The sequence below is a fragment of the Zalophus californianus genome, chromosome X (assembly GCF_009762305.2).
Source record: "Zalophus californianus isolate mZalCal1 chromosome X, mZalCal1.pri.v2, whole genome shotgun sequence".
Classification (NCBI taxonomy): domain Eukaryota; kingdom Metazoa; phylum Chordata; class Mammalia; order Carnivora; family Otariidae; genus Zalophus; species Zalophus californianus.
In genome coordinates this window covers 127786988-127805552 of record NC_045612.1, presented here as the reverse complement: position 1 = coordinate 127805552, position 18565 = coordinate 127786988, and the positions used below count along the sequence as shown (strand labels likewise).

Genomic DNA, 18565 nt, shown 5'->3' with positions numbered 1-18565 from the left:
GGGAAGTTTGTACCTCTTAATCCCCGTCACCTGTTTCACCCCTCCCCCCACCATCCTGCCATGGTGGGGCAAAAGTAATTTTGGAATGAGATGTCTGTATTCAACCAAATCAGTGCAATTCGAAAGCAAATTAAAGATATTCCAAATACATAAAAGCTTGAAAATTTTACCCCTCAAAGATGTTTGAGAACAAAATTACTTGAGGATATACTCAAGCAAAGTGAAATGCGAATCCAAGGAAGAAAACCTTGCAATAAAGAAGTAGCACTAAGCAAATAAATGAGTGAAACTCAAAGTTAATTGTAAATGTGTTGAGGCATAATTATGAAAATAATCTCGGATTTACAGTCCACACAGAGGTGAATGAGGGGGGCAGAGGGGAGGGGCGGAAGTGAACATAGGCTGATATTCCTGTCTTGTCTGGGGTGAAGATACAGATGCTGACCGTTTTTACATTCAGTAGAAAATCTAAGTTTAAATATGTGTGTCGAAAGTTGAGGATGGTAACTATCAGAAGACTAGAAAGGATATGTACAACTTCCCAAGCATTAATGGAAAATGCATGGAATGGGAAAAAAAAAAAAAAAACTTAACCCATGCAGTGGAAGGTGGGAAAGGATTACAAAGAAGAAGAAAGTCTGATACATGTTAAAAAAAAAAAAAGGAAAAAATAATACTGCAGGACTCCACTCGAATATATCAATGATCATACTAAAGGTGAATGGGTTAGGGCGCCTGGGTGGCTCAGTTGGTTGAGCGACTGCCTTCAGCTCAGGTCATGATCCTGGAGTCCCGGGATCGAGTCCCGCGTCGGGCTCCCTGCTCGGCAGGGAGTCTGCTTCTCCCTCTGACCCTCCCCCCCCATGCTCTCTCTCTCTCTCTCTCTCTCTCATTCTCTCTCTCAAATAAATAAATAAAATCTTTAAAGGTGAATGGGTTAAAAAAACCATTTAAAGGAGAGAGAATTTTGTCATGGGAAAATAAACGTAAAATCCAGCCATATCCTGCATGTGTACAGGAGGCACTTTCAATAGCAACACAAAATGTTGAAAATAAAGGATGCCTTTGATGTAATGATTCTGTTCCCATCCGGGATCCCACGTTGCGTTAGAGAGGTCTGCCCTTGTAACTTCCCATCTATGACATTTTCTCCTTCTTTTCTTATGTGTCATGATCTTGACATTTTCGGGGAGTACTGGTCATTTGTTTTATAGAATTCTTTGGGCTTGCATTTGTCCAATATTTTCTCATTAGTAGACTGAGGTTATGTATTTCTGGCAAAAAAAAAAAAAAAGTCCTCAGGAGTGATGTACCTTTACCAGGGCGCCCTATCAGGGAGTATGTGATGTTGCTGTGACCTGTTACTGGTGATATTAAACCTTGATCATATGGATAAGGTATTATCTGTGGGGTTATGATTTTTCTCTTTGTAATTGATAGGTCTCCTGGAGGAGATACTTTCAGCCTATGAAAACATGCTATTTCTTCTCAAAACATTTACGCATTGATTTTAGCCTCCACCGGTGAACCTTGTCAGCAATAATTATTACTGTCATGTTAGCCTAATGGTGATTTTCTATTTCCCTCCTTCCTAATGCATTTAGTATTTGGAATTCTTCTCTAAGGAATTGCTGCTCCTTCTTCCCCGTTTACTTATTTATTCAATTATGATATCAGTATGGACCCATGAATATTCATTTTATACTTTAAGTTTGTTACTTGTTTTCTTGTTCAAATCCTGATTGGCCCCCTGTACCCTTTTGACATGCCCCCATCTTTCTTCTGGCTCTTCCTTAATTTTTTGTCATCCCAAGATACTCCAACCTCTGATGAAGTAGAATTTAATAAAAAAAAATTTAATGGAATAGAGGAAAATTTCATTTTGATAAAAAGTACAGTCTTCCAAAATTTGAGTCTTGAACTTGTATGCCCTTAACAATGGAGGTTTTAAATACGTAAGATAAAAACGAGTAGAGGTCGTCGTGGACATCTGTCAATTTGTACCTCCTCGGCATTCATTCCCATGGCCCATGCATTTTTCAAAGAGAAGTACCTTCTTATGGGATGACTGGACTCAGTGCACCTAAGACAATTGTGTACAGTTGTTAAGATTTTCAAGTTTGCATAAGGTTTAAGCATGAATGTGGAAAGTATGCAAAGCTCCATATGGGAAAAATAAAACCTGAACATGAAGGTTGATGGGGTTTTGGATCCATGCTCCATGTGTGTGAGTCACAAAGGGGTGTCATCTTGAAGGGATAGCATGTCCCGGGTTGAATGTTTCCTTGCTCTCCTGGTGCCTGGCATGTGTCTTTTCCAGGGTTATCCTCACGAAGGTGTTTGATGAGGTAATTGAGGTGAACCTGATCGACAGTGCAGACTACATCCACCTGGCCTTTCTGAAGAGGCCTGAGCTTGGGGTCACCCTCACCAAGCTTCACTGTTGGACCCTCACCCATTATAGCAAGTGTGTCTTCCTAGATGCAGATACTCTGGTGAGTACTGGGGGAAAGTGAGGACCAGACACTCCACTTGATAAGGAACCCCTCAGAGACAATGCCTTTCCCTTTTTAAGGAGGCTGCTAGTTCTTACAGGTGGACTCCCAGCAAATAACATGCATCTCTATCACCAGCATTGACATCCATCAAAATCAGGCATGACGCAGCACTAGCACTGCTCTAACCCCGCCCAGGACACTACAGGACTTGAAGGCATGCTCCTTCCCTAGGAGGGCTTCATATTCACATAATTTCATCTACACAAAATAGAATAATTAGAAAAAATATTTTGCCTTGATTGCATCTTGAATTGCATAGTTCGGACTGGACTGGTACACCTGGCTTCTTAGGCTGTGGCATCCTCCGCTTGTCGTTTGGGGTAGTGACCTGCAGTGTAGGAGCCTACGATGGCTACTTTCAAAAACAGCCATTGGGAAGTTGAAATGTAAAACGAAGCTGGGGTGTTGGCGTCCATTCTCGTTTGTCTCGGTTGTGCAAAAGCAGCTCTATAGGAAGATGAACAGGTGCAGAGGAAAATAAGACTGATAACACAGTCAGAGTCATGTTTCCTTTTTCTTTTTTTTTTTTTCAAACACAGCACAATTTAGAAAGGCAGTGGGTGTCGGAGGGGTCTGTAATCAGTAGTCAAGTTCTGGAAAGCAACTGATGACATTGGAGTGACTTGCAAAGCTCTCCTTTCATGTGTTTTCAGAGTTTTGTTGGTCACATTTGGTAGATTAAAGAGCATACACAGTCAGGCGACTTCCAGAGAGGATTTTCAGAACCTTTAGAAAATAATTTAGTTTCAGAAGTGGTGTGATGTCAATCACTTGAAATAAACTGGAGAGCAATCTTATACACTTTTCTCTTTTGGATGTAAGCCGAATAGAAGAGTCAGTCCAAAAAATGGGGCTCCTGGGTGGCCCAGTCTGTTAAGCGTCTGCCTTCGGCTCAGGTCATGATCTCAGGGTCCTGGGATCAAGTCCCACATCAGGCTCCTTGTTCAGTGGGGAGCCTGCTTCTCACTCTCGCGCTCTTCCTGCTTGTGCTCTCTCTGTGTCAAATAAATACATAAAATCTTTAAAAAAAAAAAAGAAAAAAAAATGGGCACAGGTTTCCAAACACTAGACTTTGTCTGACCATCCTGACGTTTCTGCTGCATTTGTCACCTGCATCCCGGAGGCAAGAGAAGTCTTGCTACAGGTTCTCCATGCTCTGCTTTGCCAGGTGCTATCCAATATCGATGAGCTGTTTGATAGGACAGAGTTTTCTGCAGCCCCCGATCCCGGATGGCCGGACTGCTTCAATAGTGGCGTATTTGTCTTCCAGCCGTCGCTGGAGACCCATGGCCTCTTGCTGCAGCATGCCACCGACCACGGCAGCTTTGATGGTGAGTGATGGGAGGCTGGAAATGGATGGAAGAGCATGGGGCTGTTTCCGGGACCACACCCCTGCCTCATCCTCATTTCCCTCAGATATGTGAATGACGTGAGTCAGTTAAAGATGTGGTGGAAGGCCATGGCCAGACAGGGTGATAGGAATAAGTGAAGTTAGTGAGGAAACATGCAGCAGAGAAAACCACTGAAGAAAACGTCCTCAGTGAGTAGGAAGAACGGTTCCCCAATCCTGATCATACAGAAATGGGTAGGCAGACCTTTCTCTAAAGACCAGATAATAGATTTTCTTTCAGCGTCATAGGTCGTATGATCTCTGCTGCGGATATTTAACCCTGCAGGTGTAGAGTGAAAGCAGCCATTGATAAGACTTACATGAGCATGGCTGTGCTCCAATAAAACCTTATTTGCAAAAATGGATGCAAGCCTCAGTCAGCCAGCCCCTGATAGAAAATAAAGGGAACAACTCAAGTAAGCAAGAGAAGCTGATGTTTCACTTGAATGGGCATCAATAGTTGGGGAAGATGCTAGGATTGTTGTCATATGAAAGAAAGTAGTAGACTGATGAAGAATCATCTCTGGCTAAGGACAAGGAGTTGCCCACAAAGCACTGTGGCTAATGGATGGAATTCATTGCGGGAGCAGTGGAGAATGTTGGGGACAAGACGAGGGTTTATTATCAGTGGTTTGGGTTATGGGTGGAGAGTTTTGGAGAAAATATGCACTGTTAAAATTCATGGTATGGATGATCCGTCCTTTTGGAGACAAACGGTCCTATGGTAGTGGGAAGAGAAAACAAAGATAATGGGACCCCGCGTGCAAGCGTGTATGTTAAGCCCTGCAAACACATCCTGAATTCTTCGAAGCGCTCTACCACCTGTGATTAACCTCCTTGGGTGTGTGTTCGCCATTTAGGGGCAGATCAAGGCTTATTGAATAGCTTCTTCAGCAGCTGGTCAACGGCAGATATCCACAAGCACTTACCGTTCATCTATAACTTGAGCAGTAACAATGCATACACCTACAGCCCTGCTTTCAAACGGTAAGTTCTCCACTTTCTAGATCCTTCTACGCCTGCTGCCTTCCAGCAGCCCTGTCTCTAGAATCTTTATCAGTTTTCGGCATTTGGGGAGAAAAAAGCTAGATCATCCCTCTGTTTGCCTACTGCTTTAAATTATAGGTAGTCAAAGCAGCAAGTCTTAATGACAGTGGTTCCCAAAGGGTGGTCTAAGGAACCCCTGAGGGATTCCCCCCACAGTTCTTTTGAATGTCTGCAGTCAAAACGACTTAAAAAATAATACTTCTAAGATGTTACTTTTTCTTCTCATTTGTTTTTTATAAGTGTACGAGGTGGATTTTACAGAAACTGCCTGACATGATTAAACAATACACTAAAAAAACAAAACAATGCACTGAATGGAGACACAGATATAAGAAAGCAGCTGTCTCTTCCTGAAATGGTCAAAGTCATTCTTTTGACAGTTGTATTTTGAAAATACAGTTATTTTTCATGAAAAAGTATGAAGTGAACATCCACGTCTCGTGGGTCGATTGATTTCTAACGAATTGATCAAATCCGTTTTCAGATTTCTTAGTTTTGTTGTCTGTTGAGGTAAATATAGACAGATGGAATCCACATGGACAAAGCTAAACTCTTGGTCCTCCATGCGTTTTAAGAATGTCAAGAAGTCCTAGGACCAAAATGTTTGAGATTCGCTGCTGCGGGTGATGTTGTTATAAACAAAAGTGGAAAATCGGAGCAGAATCTAGGGAAAGAATAATTCTAGGGCACGCATTTTTAACAGGGAACGTATTGCTTCTAAGGAGCAGAAGTGGGTCCTCAGGGAGTGAAAACATTCTATTCTTTTTAACGAATAAAGCAGAGATGTACATACAGAACATGGATATATGACACAAATGTAGTGTTAAAATTTCATGGGAAGATGATTATGGGGGAAAATGTTTAAAAAGGTTGAGAGGAGAAAATTCACAATCTTGTAAAGAGAAGCCAATTTTCTTGTTTTCAGCTTGCATTGTCTACTATCTATAAGTGATTTTTTCTTTTTTTTTTTTTTTTTGGTCCCTGTTGTCTGAAGGAGATGATGTTTTGGGCTACCTACCATACTGTTCATCTTTAGAAGACTCTTGATTTATTCTTCTGGTTTGAGGGAATTCCCCACTGGGTTATGATTATGTTCCTTGGTAGATAGAAAACAAAATACTCCCAATGTTGATTGTTTAAAACCATATATCTTTAAGGAAAATAACAGCAGGTCCACATAGTAGGGTTGAGACAAGTGTTCATGTGCTGCTGTCTTTGACACGCCTCGTGGTTGTGGGGGAATTTCCCTGCGTGTGTGATCACTTCCAAGTGGAAAGTAGAATGCTTTGTGTTTCTCCCTCAGATTCGGTTCAAGTGTGAAGGTAGTCCACTTTTTGGGGCCCACAAAGCCATGGAACTACAAGTACAACCCCCAGATGGAGGGCTCCGGGTTGGCCAACCAGCACCAGGCGTCCTTCCTTAACCTCTGGTGGAAAATCTACCAGCACAGCGTCCTGCCTCTTTACGGAAGCTTCCGGGATGAGGAAGAACACGCATCTCCAGGACACTCCGTAAGTGGGTGACACCCTCTAAAAGCAGGAGTTGAGGATGGGCATACACTTTGCATGATCGAATCGATACCCAGTGTACTTTCTCAAAATGCTCCCTTCTGTTTCTATGTGTTGTATTTCATAAAGGATGCTGAAGATACAGATACCCTGGGTTGTTTTCTTCTGGCTCAAAATCATGAATGTTTAATGAGCCAAAATGTGGCTGTGATTTAGAGGGTTGATGCATAAATAGATTATTTCAGTTAGCCGCCTTCATCAGGGAAAGAGCCCCTCGTAGCTAAGTGGCTGCAGATGATTGATTACCAGGTTGTTCAAGGAGACACTTGCCAATTTACATCATCAATTCAAGTAGCTGTTGGAGGACGTTGCTGAAGAGGATTTTTGAAGCTCTTGATTGATACCAATTTGATTTTTTTTTAAATGTAATGGTAACCCTTCATGCTCTAAATAGTCACGTTTGTGTAGCTAGTTTACTATGGATACACCTGCCATACAAAAGACCTCTTGAAATTCGGTTCCAGGAAGCTTTATTACCTGATCGTTGTTTACCAGGACATGTGTTAGTACCCTACAGTTAATCCCCAGCCATTGCATTGACGGGAAATGGAAGAGAATCCGTACTTTAGTCTTGGCCATGGTTTTTGTTGGGTGGAACTAGGTGCTTCTCTTTGGAAGGACTCAGTTGCTCCCATCATTTCCCACGAGGGAATAGGAGTTTATCTGTGTTTGTGTTGCCACTTGTTTTCTGCTGGGCAGTTTGCTAGACATCTGGTTGTATGGGATGGAAATTAAGATGTGGAGTCAGGCCGTTCTGGGAAATAAGGCGTTGAGAGCGGTCTAGGAGATGTGTGCCGTGTGGTTTTTCTCGCCAGAACGAAGGCAGCTTCCTAGAGGACCACCCATCACGTGTTCTATCAGAGCTTACCTTATGAGTCGTCACGTTTCCAGGATCCCTTCGGCCCTGGAGGCTGTCTGTGTTGGCCCAGGGGTGTGGGAGTGCTTGCTTTTGTTTCCAGAGCATCAGGCCCTGTGCACGGCCAGCTCAGAACATGGATAGGTTGTTTATAGGTTCTTGGGGCCCGGTTTCCTAAGTCTGTGTGCATTCCTTGGGCAAGCTTCTGTTTATTGAGTACAGATGATAGGGTCGGGGAGCGCGGGCCACACAGAGGACGGGATGGGCCCTGGGGTCCCCAGGGTAGCCGGAGGGTTAAAAAAGATGTAAGGAGGACTTACCAAGTGCATCCATCTTTGTTCAGGCTGGCATCGGGGAGCCATGTGCAAAGCCAGCGGTGGGGTCCAGCCACCCTTGGCCTGCTGAGGGCCCTTCAGAGCAGACCATGGTCACAGACGACACCCCACCCTCACCCAAGGGATGCCATTCGGAAGATGTAAGTACCCACCCTCCACACAGGTGTGCCTGGAGAATCAGAGAATCGGATGCTGGCTCCCCAAGGAGACAGAGCTGAGAGCCTGCTCCCGGAGTTCCCACGGCTTCCAGGGAGGGAGAGGGCATGGCTCCGTCTGCAGTCTGCTCTAGCTTCGAGGAGCTCCTGTGTTCATGTAGATCATTGCACTGTGACCCGTGGGGTACATTGAATAATGCTCCCCCACCAACATGTATGTGCACATCCTAATCCTGGGAACTCGAACATGCTACCTCATCTGGAAACAGGGTCTTAGCAGGTGTGGTCAGGTTGAGGACCACCAGAGAATGATTCTGGGTTTTCCAGGTGGGCTTTGTGTTGTCACACGGGTCCTCGTATGGGGGAGGCAGAAGGAGATTTGCTGACAGAATGTGACAGAGAAGAAGCAGAGGCCAGACAGAGACGGGGAGATGCTAGTTCTGCTGGTGTTGAGGAAACACGGCCACAAACCAGGGCTGCAGGAGCTTCAAGGAGCGGGAAGAGACCAGGAGATGGACTGTCTGCAGCAGCTGCCAGAAGGAATTCACCCTTGCCCGCACCTTGACTTCAGCCCAGTGACACCCACGTTGGACTTCTGACCTCCAGAACTGCCAGGTGCTCAGTCTGCATTGTTTTAAGCCACCCAAACGGGCAACAAATGTGGGCATTGGTCACGGCAGCCACAGGAAGATAATACACACCCTGAGAACAGGTGTTGGGTCTCATCCTGATATTGCAAGGTCCCCAAACTTTAATGTTTCAAAGGCATTGCTTGCCTCTCCCTTGAACCCAGCTGCCAGACCACGTGGTTCTATGTCCGGAGACCTTTTGCCACACCCCTGATGCGAATACGACTTGGAGACTAATGTTGACCCATGTGCTCATTTCTGCTGCGGCTGGGTCTGCTGAATTCCTGGCCTCAGAGAAGAAAAACAACACCGCATGTTATTTGCAGAAGGGGGAACAGCAAATGAGGCCATTGTTTCCCCATCCCCAATTTCTGAGTGAATACATTGGAATAATGCCCAGTGTTTAAAGACTTCTGAATTTGGGAATCCTCGCGTTGAAAAGCATTTTTATTACCTTCATTTCTCATTTATTACCTTCATTTCTCAGATTATTACGAGTTTGTAGCTGGGGATGGATCTGGGGACATCATATTTTTCCATGTGCTTCAAACAGGTTTGGGAGAACTGTGTCTTGATTGGGAAGAGTCGATGTTTAAATTTTAGCAAACATGTCTGTGGATGGCGCTCTAGTCTTTATTATAATACGGAACAAATTACATTGTCAAAGTTGTTAATAGCCTTTGAGTTTGGATTCACGTCAACCCAAACAAATTGAGAAGACCCTCAGCTTCGCACGGTAAAGACAGACATAGTAGAAAGGGAGCGTTTCCTGGTTTTTCATTCCTCCTGATGGTACACTGAGCCCCCCACAGTCTGAATGTGGCCCCAGGAAATGCCACATGTGAGTTCAATAAAGGCGTCTGCTTGTTGCAGGAACATGAAGAATCGGTCACTTAAGCTCTCACAGTGAGTGTACAAACTGCCCCCTGTTATGTCACCAGGAGCCACGCCTGTAACGGGATCTGTAAGAAAATTCAACGTTCTCACAAAATGTTTAGCAAACACATGGACTCGATTAAGTATTGCTCAGAAAACCCTTTTTGCACCTTGATGGTTGATTTTATCTGTCAACTTGACTGGGCTAAGGGATGCCCAGATAGCTGGTAAAACATTTGGAAGGCAGCTATGCTCACCACTATACCACCAACGCGCTGGTAAAACATTTGGTTCATTAATTTTGATTTCCTTGATTGCTGTGGGTCGTCTTGGTGTTTACTTCATACCTGAGTTTTGGCTTCACAATTGTCGGTGAAGCTCTGATAATAGACAACAAATATCTGTCTTTGTGTCTGTGTGTTTACAAGCGGCATTTCAATCCAAGCCGGCAGAGCCAGGCCCAGAGGAGCTCTTCCTGCAAAAGGGACCGGGCTTCTGGGCAAAGCCTATGGAAAGAATCTGCATCTCAGGATGGTGTTCCCTCGATGCCTGCTGAGCTGGACAGTGGCAACCAAAGGACACAAGTCCACCACCAGCAGCCCAGACATGGGGACAGCTGGCCACATCCGTGGCGGAAGATGGTGGTGTCACTTGGGCAAGTTTGCTGTGGCCCCAAACCCTACCCCGTCCTTAAGGGGTAATATCGGGGAGAGGAAGATTGTGGGAAAAGATCCCAAGAGTTGGAGAAAAGTGGGTTCAGAACAAGTCCTCATACAAGAGGAGGGATGTCACTGAACGTGAGAGCCCTTCTTGTGTCCGTACGGGCATCGGGGTCTATAGATGGGACCTGGGGCTACCATCTTGCGGCACTCAATGGAGTCTGAGCCCAAGGCCAGGGATCGGCAGAGGGGAGATGACTCCCCAGGTGGGATGGGTGTGCCCGGCTCAGGATATTTAACTAGTCCTCACAAGTAACTGTGGAACTCCAGTCTCTCGTCTTGGCGGCTCTAATGGACTGGCCCTGCTCCAGCTCACCTACACACCCCCGCACCGCAGGCCTTGAAGACATCTCCAAACAGCAGGTTCCTGCAGTGAATGACCTGTATTTGCAGATTGCAAAGGAAGCAGCCAGAGGAAAGAATACAGAATGATCCACCCGGATGTATAACTTTGATTTGTATTAAAGTGCTCAGAGGAAGAAGGGATCCTCCAGGCACGAAGAGGCAGCAAGGGAAGGCATCCTTGTCTATTGAAATGTGTAATTCTGACCAGAGGGGTGTCATCTCTGAGGATCCGAGGGAAAGAGTGGGGGACTCAGGCATGTGAGACCCCGCCGAGCTCACTCCTGTGTGTCTTGGACACTCAGAGGAGAAGGGGCTCCGGGCAGAGTACTGTGAGCACTCCTTACGTGCATCATATTGCCCGGGGAGGAGGAGATGGATCCAGACAAGAGCTCAGGAATGGGCAGCTGTTGGAGAAAGGGCTGGAAGTGGAAAGGAAGCCACTTTGATAAGTAAATACAGACTCAACCCTAAACAGCTGGGGGAGGTACGTTGGTAGCCTACAGCACATTGAACACTTCGCTGGAATAAAAGTAATATAAACAAGGAGGAGCGTTTCAGGGTGTCTGCGTCATTCTTCAGTCCCCTCTTCCCGCCCCTTTCCGTCCTACCACCTGTGAATAATCCGTTGCCGAGATGGACTTTTGAAGAAATCTCGGTGGCTTGACTAATTAACCATGAGCATGCGTCTCTCAAAGCGAAGAATTCTTCATAATTTTAAAAGGAAGGGATGCATCACTAAATTCTACTCCTGAAGCCAATACTACACTATATGTTAACGAACTAGAATTTAAATAAAAACTTGAAACAAAAACAAAAACAAGGAAGGGATGCTTTCACAGTAACTTGGGTATAGTGCCTTATTTTGGAATTAATTATGGGGCATCGCTGCCACCTACTGGCAATGTAGTGAATTACTGACTCTGGGTCTTAAATTTGGGGAGCTGGAACCCAGTCTAAAAAAGAAAGAAAAGATTATTTTCATAAATTCCTATAAATGTACAGGAGCTAGGTCCTGAATTTGGGATCCTTATTGAAGACAGGAGCCTTTGAATGATGGCAACAGTATTGACAAGGAGGTCTTAGTTTTCACAAGGAAAGCCAAATGTCTAATTTTCTTCCCATATAAATTAATGTATTAGAGAAATATATTTGCCATTTACTGTCTTCACAGTCAAGTGTTTTGTCCTCCAGTGTCATGTTTGTCCTCCAGTATCGTGGGTGGGGAAATGTAGTGGATGAAAATATGAGGAATGCCCTTTAGGTTTTTGAAGTTATTGGTTGTTTTTATTGTGCTTTCTTAGAACATCGTATTTGTTTTTTCATAAAACGTTTTGTTGAGGGATAACATGCATGTAAAAGAGGGCAAACATGGTAAGTATACATCTTGATGCATTTTCAGAGTGAAAAAAAAAATCTTAAATAACCACAATCCAGATGCAGAAACTCACCCCAAATACCTCTTGCACCCTCCCAGTCACTAAGGAAGTCCATCCTGACCTTGACCCACACCACTTCCTTGTGAGTGCTTTTGAGCTCCTTATAAACAGGATCCTACAGTATCTACTTTTGGGTCTGGTCTCTTTCACTTGACGTCTTCAGGAGATCCATTCGTCTAGAGCTGAGTGTAGTTCACTGATTCTCATAGGCTGCATATTACCCAATTGTAGTAAGACAGAATGTACTGTTTAATTCTAGTGTGGGTGGACACACTGCTATTTCGGGTAACACAGGTAACTCCGCTAGGAACAACCTTATACATGCCTCTTGTTGCCCTCACTAAGCATTTTTGGAGAGGTTATCCTTAATGGTGGGGTCCTTAGAGCAAAGGGCATGCGTGTGTACCCTTTTGCGTTAGTAGATTCTGCCAAGGATTTTGTACCCCTAGCAGGCTAGGGAAGTCATGGTTGTCCTACATCTTCAGCAATCTTCCAAAATGCCAATCAGCATGTGGGACATCTCTTTGTGGTCTTACTTTGCACGTATGAGATGATGTGGAGTTAACTTGAACCAATTCTCGGTGCTTATCAAGCTTTGACTCTTTTGGAAATGCTCGTTCAAATATTTTGAACATTTTTTTCCTCCGGTGTTTCCTTTTTTTTTTTTTTTAAGTTAGAGTCTTAACAATTTGTATATATTCCAGATGCAAGTTCTTTTTCAGTAGTGCAGTCTAAATGCTTTCTCCTACTCTGTTCCCTTTTCAGTCCCCACATGGCATCCTTTGATAAATAGAAGTTTAGCCAGGTTTTAAAATTTCCTTGATGAGGCGTATGTTTTGTTTATTCTTTAGGAAATCTGTCCTTAAACTAAGGTCATGGAGATAATCACCTTGGTTGTCTTACAGAATTTTTATCGTTTCTGTCTCTTATAGGTAAGTGTATAATCCACTTGGCATGGATGTTAGGTAATGAATGAGTTGGGGGTCAACATTCACAACTGTTACATGGGGGTCTATCATTAACTCAGCACGGGTTATCAACAACACCTTTAATTCCCCCATGCTTTGTCGTGTTTCCTTTGCCCATATGTGGATGGATCTATTTCCAGATTCTCGATTCTTTTATTTTTCCCTCTCTTGCACCAATAATATACTGTCATATGATTACCGTGGCTTTAAAATAAGTCATGCGAGTATTTCAACTTTTTTTTTCCTTTCCCTGCCTCTTCTAAATTTCCTTTAGATTTCCATATGAGTATTAGGATCAGCTTTGCAGTGTCTTGGAAAACAAAACAAAACAAAATTTTCTGGAATTTCCACTGGGATTGCATTGAATCTATAGCTGGGTTTTGGAAGGATTAATATCACCAAAGTTTGAGTCTTCTGCTCGTTGGACTTAGTGTATTTCTACTTTTAGATCTTCTTTAATTTCTTCCAATATGTTAATTTTTTTAGTAAAGACCTTGCATACATTTTGCTAGACTTAATTCCTGGTTTTTGGTGGATTGTGAGGCAATGATAAGTAGTGTCATTGTAAACACTAAGATTCTGCCTGGATTCTTTTGGTTATTCTGTACACACCTTATCATCTGCAAGTGAAACACTGTCCAGTAGTTTCTTAAAATGTCGATCATACATCTAGCATGTGATCTAGCCATTCCACTCCTAGGTGTTTACTCAAGAGAAATGAATGCATATGTTCATATGAAAACAGCAGTTGATTTGTTTTTTTTTTTTTAAGATTTTATTGATTTATTTGAGAGAGCGAGTGCACAAGCAGGGGGAGCAGCAGAGGGAGAGGGAGAAGCAGACTCCCCCCCCCCCCGAGCAGGGAGCCCAAAGTGGGGCTCGAATCCCAGGACCTGGGATCATGACCTGAGCCAAAGGTAGATGCTTAGCCGACTGAGTCACCCAGGAGCTCAGAACTGGACACAACTCAAGTGTCCATCAGTAGGTCAAAGTATAAACGAAGTGTGGTCCATCCACACAGTGGAATACTACTCAGTAATGAAGAGGAATGAACTATCGATCCAGGCAGCAAAGTTGCAAAGGGTAATTATATCGAGTCAAAGAAGCCAGACAAAAGATAAAACATACCATGTGGTTCCATTTCTGTAAACTTGTAGAAAATGTAAAATAATCTACAGTGACAAACAGAAGATGAGAGGTTCCCTGGGGATGGAGGAGGAAGGAGGGAGAGATTATTATGGAAACTTCGGGGGCCGATATGTGTTTACTTCTCTTGATTGTGCCCAAATTTGGCAGCATGTACAGTTTAGTCCAGTTTATAGTATGGAAGTTGTACTTCAGTAAGGCTGTTAACAAAGCAAGACATTTAATGTTACTGTCTATTCTTGGCACATCTTTCTATTGTTATGCAATATTTCTACTAAAGTTTATTGCCTTAAAGCTTTGTTTTGCTTCGTACTTATATGGTATATCTCGTTCGGCATTTTTCCTGCCAACCTTTCTGTGTTCTCATGTTTAACGTGTAACTCTTTAAGATGTTCAGAATGAGGTTTTGTTTTCTTTCTATCCAAATACTTTTTGCCTTTTACCTGGGGTACTTTGTTGACATTTAATGTAATTACCAGTATATTTATGTTTAAATCTGTCCCTTGGTTTGCTGTTTATTGTCACCAATTTGAGAGATCTTTTTCTTTCTTTGTAATCTTTCTTTGGATTGATTAATGTATTTTTAGTTATTCCATTTCAGCCTCTTTTACATGTCAGTTTAGCATTATTTTGATTATTTTTTAAGTGGTTACCCAGAGATTCCAATTTTCATTCCTAACTTTGACATAATGTAACATATTCAGGACTTTGTCGCTTCCAGGGAATAGAAGAACCCCAGAAGGCTTTCAGACTGTCCATTTCCCTCCACATTTTGTTCTATTCTTACAGAACAATATTTTAATTCTGTAGCTACTTTACACAGTCCAAGTTCACTTAGCTATATCATTTTATTTTCATTCCTTATTTCATTCCTTCTATCAGTCATCATTGTCTTCTCTCCAAAGAACTTCCTTTATTATTTATTTTCATTCAGGTTTCATGCTGAAAAATTCCCTCCCTTTGTATATCTGAAAATTCCTTTATTTAACCTTCATTTGGGGCCGTATTTTCCTGGATGTGGAATTCTCACTTGGCAGTTCTTTTTACAAGGGCACTTTGACCGTGTTGTTTCGTAATCTTGTGACGTCCATTACTTCTCTGCAAATGCGTCTTCCAGGCTCAGGGTCTATGCACTTCAGGGTCATTGGTCTCTTTGCTCTGGCCGCTCTTCAGATTTCTCTCTTGGGCTTCAGTTATCTGTTGTATAATCATGGCTCCGGGTTTATTATTCTTTGTATTTGTCCTACTTGGAGTTTGTAGCTTGAGCCTGCATTCCTTCTGCCCATTCTGTCTCTCTCTGGCTCCCTCGGGTTGAGTTTAATCCGTTGTTAAGCCCACATTCTGAACACTTAATGCCAGTTACTGTGTTCTGAACCCCAATAAACGTCAGATATTTAATAGGGCAGTTTCCATACTTCATTGAAAATCTCCAACTTGTCCCTTTATTTCACTTAAAGTATTTCTTACACTTGGTTATAGTCTATGTCTGACAAATCGTATATCTGGATTTCATTGTGGATCTGCTCTTGTGGTTTGATTTTGTTTTTCCTCTTGTTCTTCATTCATTTGGTCTTGTCTTGCTCTGTGCTAGTTGATTTTTGATACCACACATCACACTGCATAATTTTTTAGAGTTTATTTATTTATTTGGGAGAGAGAGAGAGAGCACGTACAAGCAGGGGGAGCTGCACAGGGAGAGGGACAAGCAGGCTCCCCGCCGAGCAGGGAGCCCGACCTGGAGCTCAATCCCAGGACCCAGGGATCATGACCTGAGCTGAAGGCGGGTGCTTCGCCGACTGAGCCACCCAGGCGCCCCTGGCAGGAAGTTTTCATAGAGGTGGTGTGCCCGTGCCCTGTTGGAGGTTGAACTGGGGTGAAATTGGGCTTCCGTGTGTCTAAGAGCTGCTCTGTTTCTTGTCCTCCTTTTAGCGCAGTCCCTCATGAAAGCCTGTGCTGTTCAGAGGGTCCCTCCTGAATACCTCATCGTTTATGGGTTCCTCAGCCTCAAAGCACTGCTGAACTGTCTGCTCAGATTCTTCCTACAGCCTCTTGGTTGCCTCAAGGGCGAACAAGATGCCAGATGCATTTATTATATTCCCATCACAGACGCAACCCAGCCCACCCACATGATTTCTGCAGTATGTTTGCAGGGACGATTGGGAAATGTGTCAATGTTCTTTAGCCTCTGTAGCAGACAGTGACCAGGTTAGTGTTGCAGAAGCCTTTGGACCATTTATGGCCCCCAGCGCCTGGGTACAAGCTTGCTTCCTGACCGTGAATTGATTAGGCTTGCTGTACAACAAACAGCCCCAGGTAGGGAAAAAATCTACGTCTGTGCCCCAGTCAGCTGCGGTGGCAAAGGCATCCTGGGCTCCATGCCGTCACCAAGGGGTCCAGGATCCTCCTGTAGTTGTAGTCCAGCTTCTTCCAGGGTGTCCCTTGTCCACTGTGGCTCTCTGAGAGAGAATTAGCCCTTCGTGCTGAAGCCAGCCTTGGCACACAATGCATCGTATTGTCTCCTAGGCACCTGAAATGCTCTTGGCTATGGAGCATCCTTGGAAGCACTGAGAAAATAGTCGCTCAGATTGCTTTCTGTAGGGGTTTGTTTTCTCATGGAACCCCAGGTGAAACAGGTTGGAGGGATCTTGTTCTTCACCTGACCCGTGAGTAAAGAGGGTAGGAAAAGTGTATCCCGCATCAGTGGAGGTGAGTCACGTGGCATCTCAGTGGTGTGGATGAGAAGTCATCGTATGGCTCCACTTAGGTACGAGGAAGACGGGGGCATGTGAGCCCAAGACAAAGGAGCAGACGCAGGAAACGGTGAGCCTGGCACCGTCTGCCCCACACCTGTTCCTTGTCACGCTGCCTTTGTATCGTGGAGGCAAACAAAATAGATGGGGTGTTTTCAGATATTTGCAGGAGGGTTATCCTAATTTGCTTTTCTTTCTTTCTTTATGACAGACAATAGGGTGGCCTGAACTTGAGACATCCGCTGGAGTGAGGTGTGACCCATTGTCACCACCCTCCCCCCAATGTACAGACTCCTCAGGGACCCAGACCACCTCGGTACACCTCATTTGCACTCCTTACGTACCTCTGTGTCTCCTAGTGTTGTTTTCTTGGCATGTCTTTGTCCATCGAATACCAAAGAAGATGCCCCCTGCTTTTCTTCTTCATCCGGTGATCTTTCGGCATGATTTTCCCAACCCTGAATGTCTGTTGTGATTAGTCTATACAGAACTGGGGTGTCTATTCAGATTTCTGTTTGGTTTGTCATTTGGTTAGTCCATTTCCCTTTAGGAAGAATTAGAGATGACAAAGCTGTAACATCACCATGACATATATTCTCCCTTTCAAAATAAATTTTTTGGTAGGACTTTGGACCCATGTTTCATATCAGTATTGAAGGATTATGAGTCCTACCCCTGTTTTTGCTAAACTTGCCCTCATGAATCTGGGCTTTTTTACTGTGCATGACCAGAGGTTTGAGCTCAGAGTCTGCTGTGCTCATTGAGACACGAGCTTAGTAAAATGCTTCCATGGGCATCTGGTATAAACTATAGTCAACCCTTGAGCGACACAGTGTTGAACTGCATGGGTCCACTCATACACGGATTTTTTTTCAATACATACAGTATGGTACTATAAGTGTATTTTCACATCTTACGATTGTCTTAATCACATTTTCTTTTCTCCAGCTTACTTTATTGTAAGAATACAGGCTGTGATATATAGAATGTGCTAAATATGTGTTGGTCGACATTTTGTGTTATTGGTAAGGCTTTCGGTCAACAGCAGGCTATTGGTAGTTAAGTTTTGGGGGAGTCAACAGTTATACGTGGATTTTCGACTGTGTGTGGGTCAGTACACCTAACCTCACATTATTCAGGGGTGAACTGTAATTGAATCCCTGTCTGAAAAATTAGCTTTGGTACCTCCCATAAAAACTTCCAGCATCTCATCTTGTGTGAGAAATGGTGGGTGTCAGGGGAGAAGGTGGGAGTGGGGAAGCCCCCCTTTCTAGTCTTTGAGGAAAGGGCCTTTGACACGACACATTCCTTTGATCTTATTTTCCCCTGGCAGAGTGCTCTGTTCTTGTAGTTAAAGCCGTCGTCCCCTGAAACCATCTGCCGACTAACGATGGAATGGTTATGTTTCTAGCAGCCCATGGATAAAGGAGAAGGTGACCCATCTGTGGAAATCTTGGAACCAAGCCAGGAGCCCCCTGTGGATGTCACCGGGGACTCCAGTCCTCAGGATGCTTTGGAGGTGGTACCCTCATTGTCTCGTCTGGCACTCCTGCTGGATGCTGTCCTCCATCACTGGGGCCGGCAGTACTCATGCGCCAACCTCAATGTCCAGCCTGACTTTGTTGAAATAAGACTCTGCCTGCCTCTCTTGGTGCTTCTGATTCGTCTTTCTCCTTTCCGGCGCTTGCCTGGGGTGCTTGGTCACTTTCTTTCCCATCCTTAATCATCATGGCCTTTCTCTCTTTAAACACTGTTCCGCAAAAGTTAATTGACCTTCAGGGGCTTTT

At 44.0% G+C, this 18565-nt stretch overlaps 1 protein-coding gene across 14 annotated transcripts in view; it reads left to right on the top strand.

The window, feature by feature from the left end:
• The window catches only part of GYG2 (glycogenin 2), a 35075-nt gene that overhangs the window by 12157 nt on the left and 4353 nt on the right, over positions 1 to 18565 (top strand). For 9 of the 14 annotated variants that reach the window (XM_027607791.2, XM_027607792.2, XM_027607795.2 and 6 more), the window contains 7 exons: positions 2321 to 2495; positions 3727 to 3889; positions 4809 to 4935; positions 6299 to 6506; positions 7763 to 7894; positions 16990 to 17094; positions 18190 to 18297. In XM_027607791.2, coding sequence (XP_027463592.1) covers positions 2321 to 2495; positions 3727 to 3889; positions 4809 to 4935; positions 6299 to 6506; positions 7763 to 7894; positions 16990 to 17094; positions 18190 to 18297 — 1018 coding nt within the window. The remainder of the gene's footprint in view (positions 1 to 2320; positions 2496 to 3726; positions 3890 to 4808; positions 4936 to 6298; positions 6507 to 7762; positions 7895 to 16989; positions 17095 to 18189; positions 18298 to 18565) is intronic. The other 5 variants (XM_027607797.2, XM_027607794.2, XM_027607799.2 and 2 more) reach the window with 5 other exon arrangements.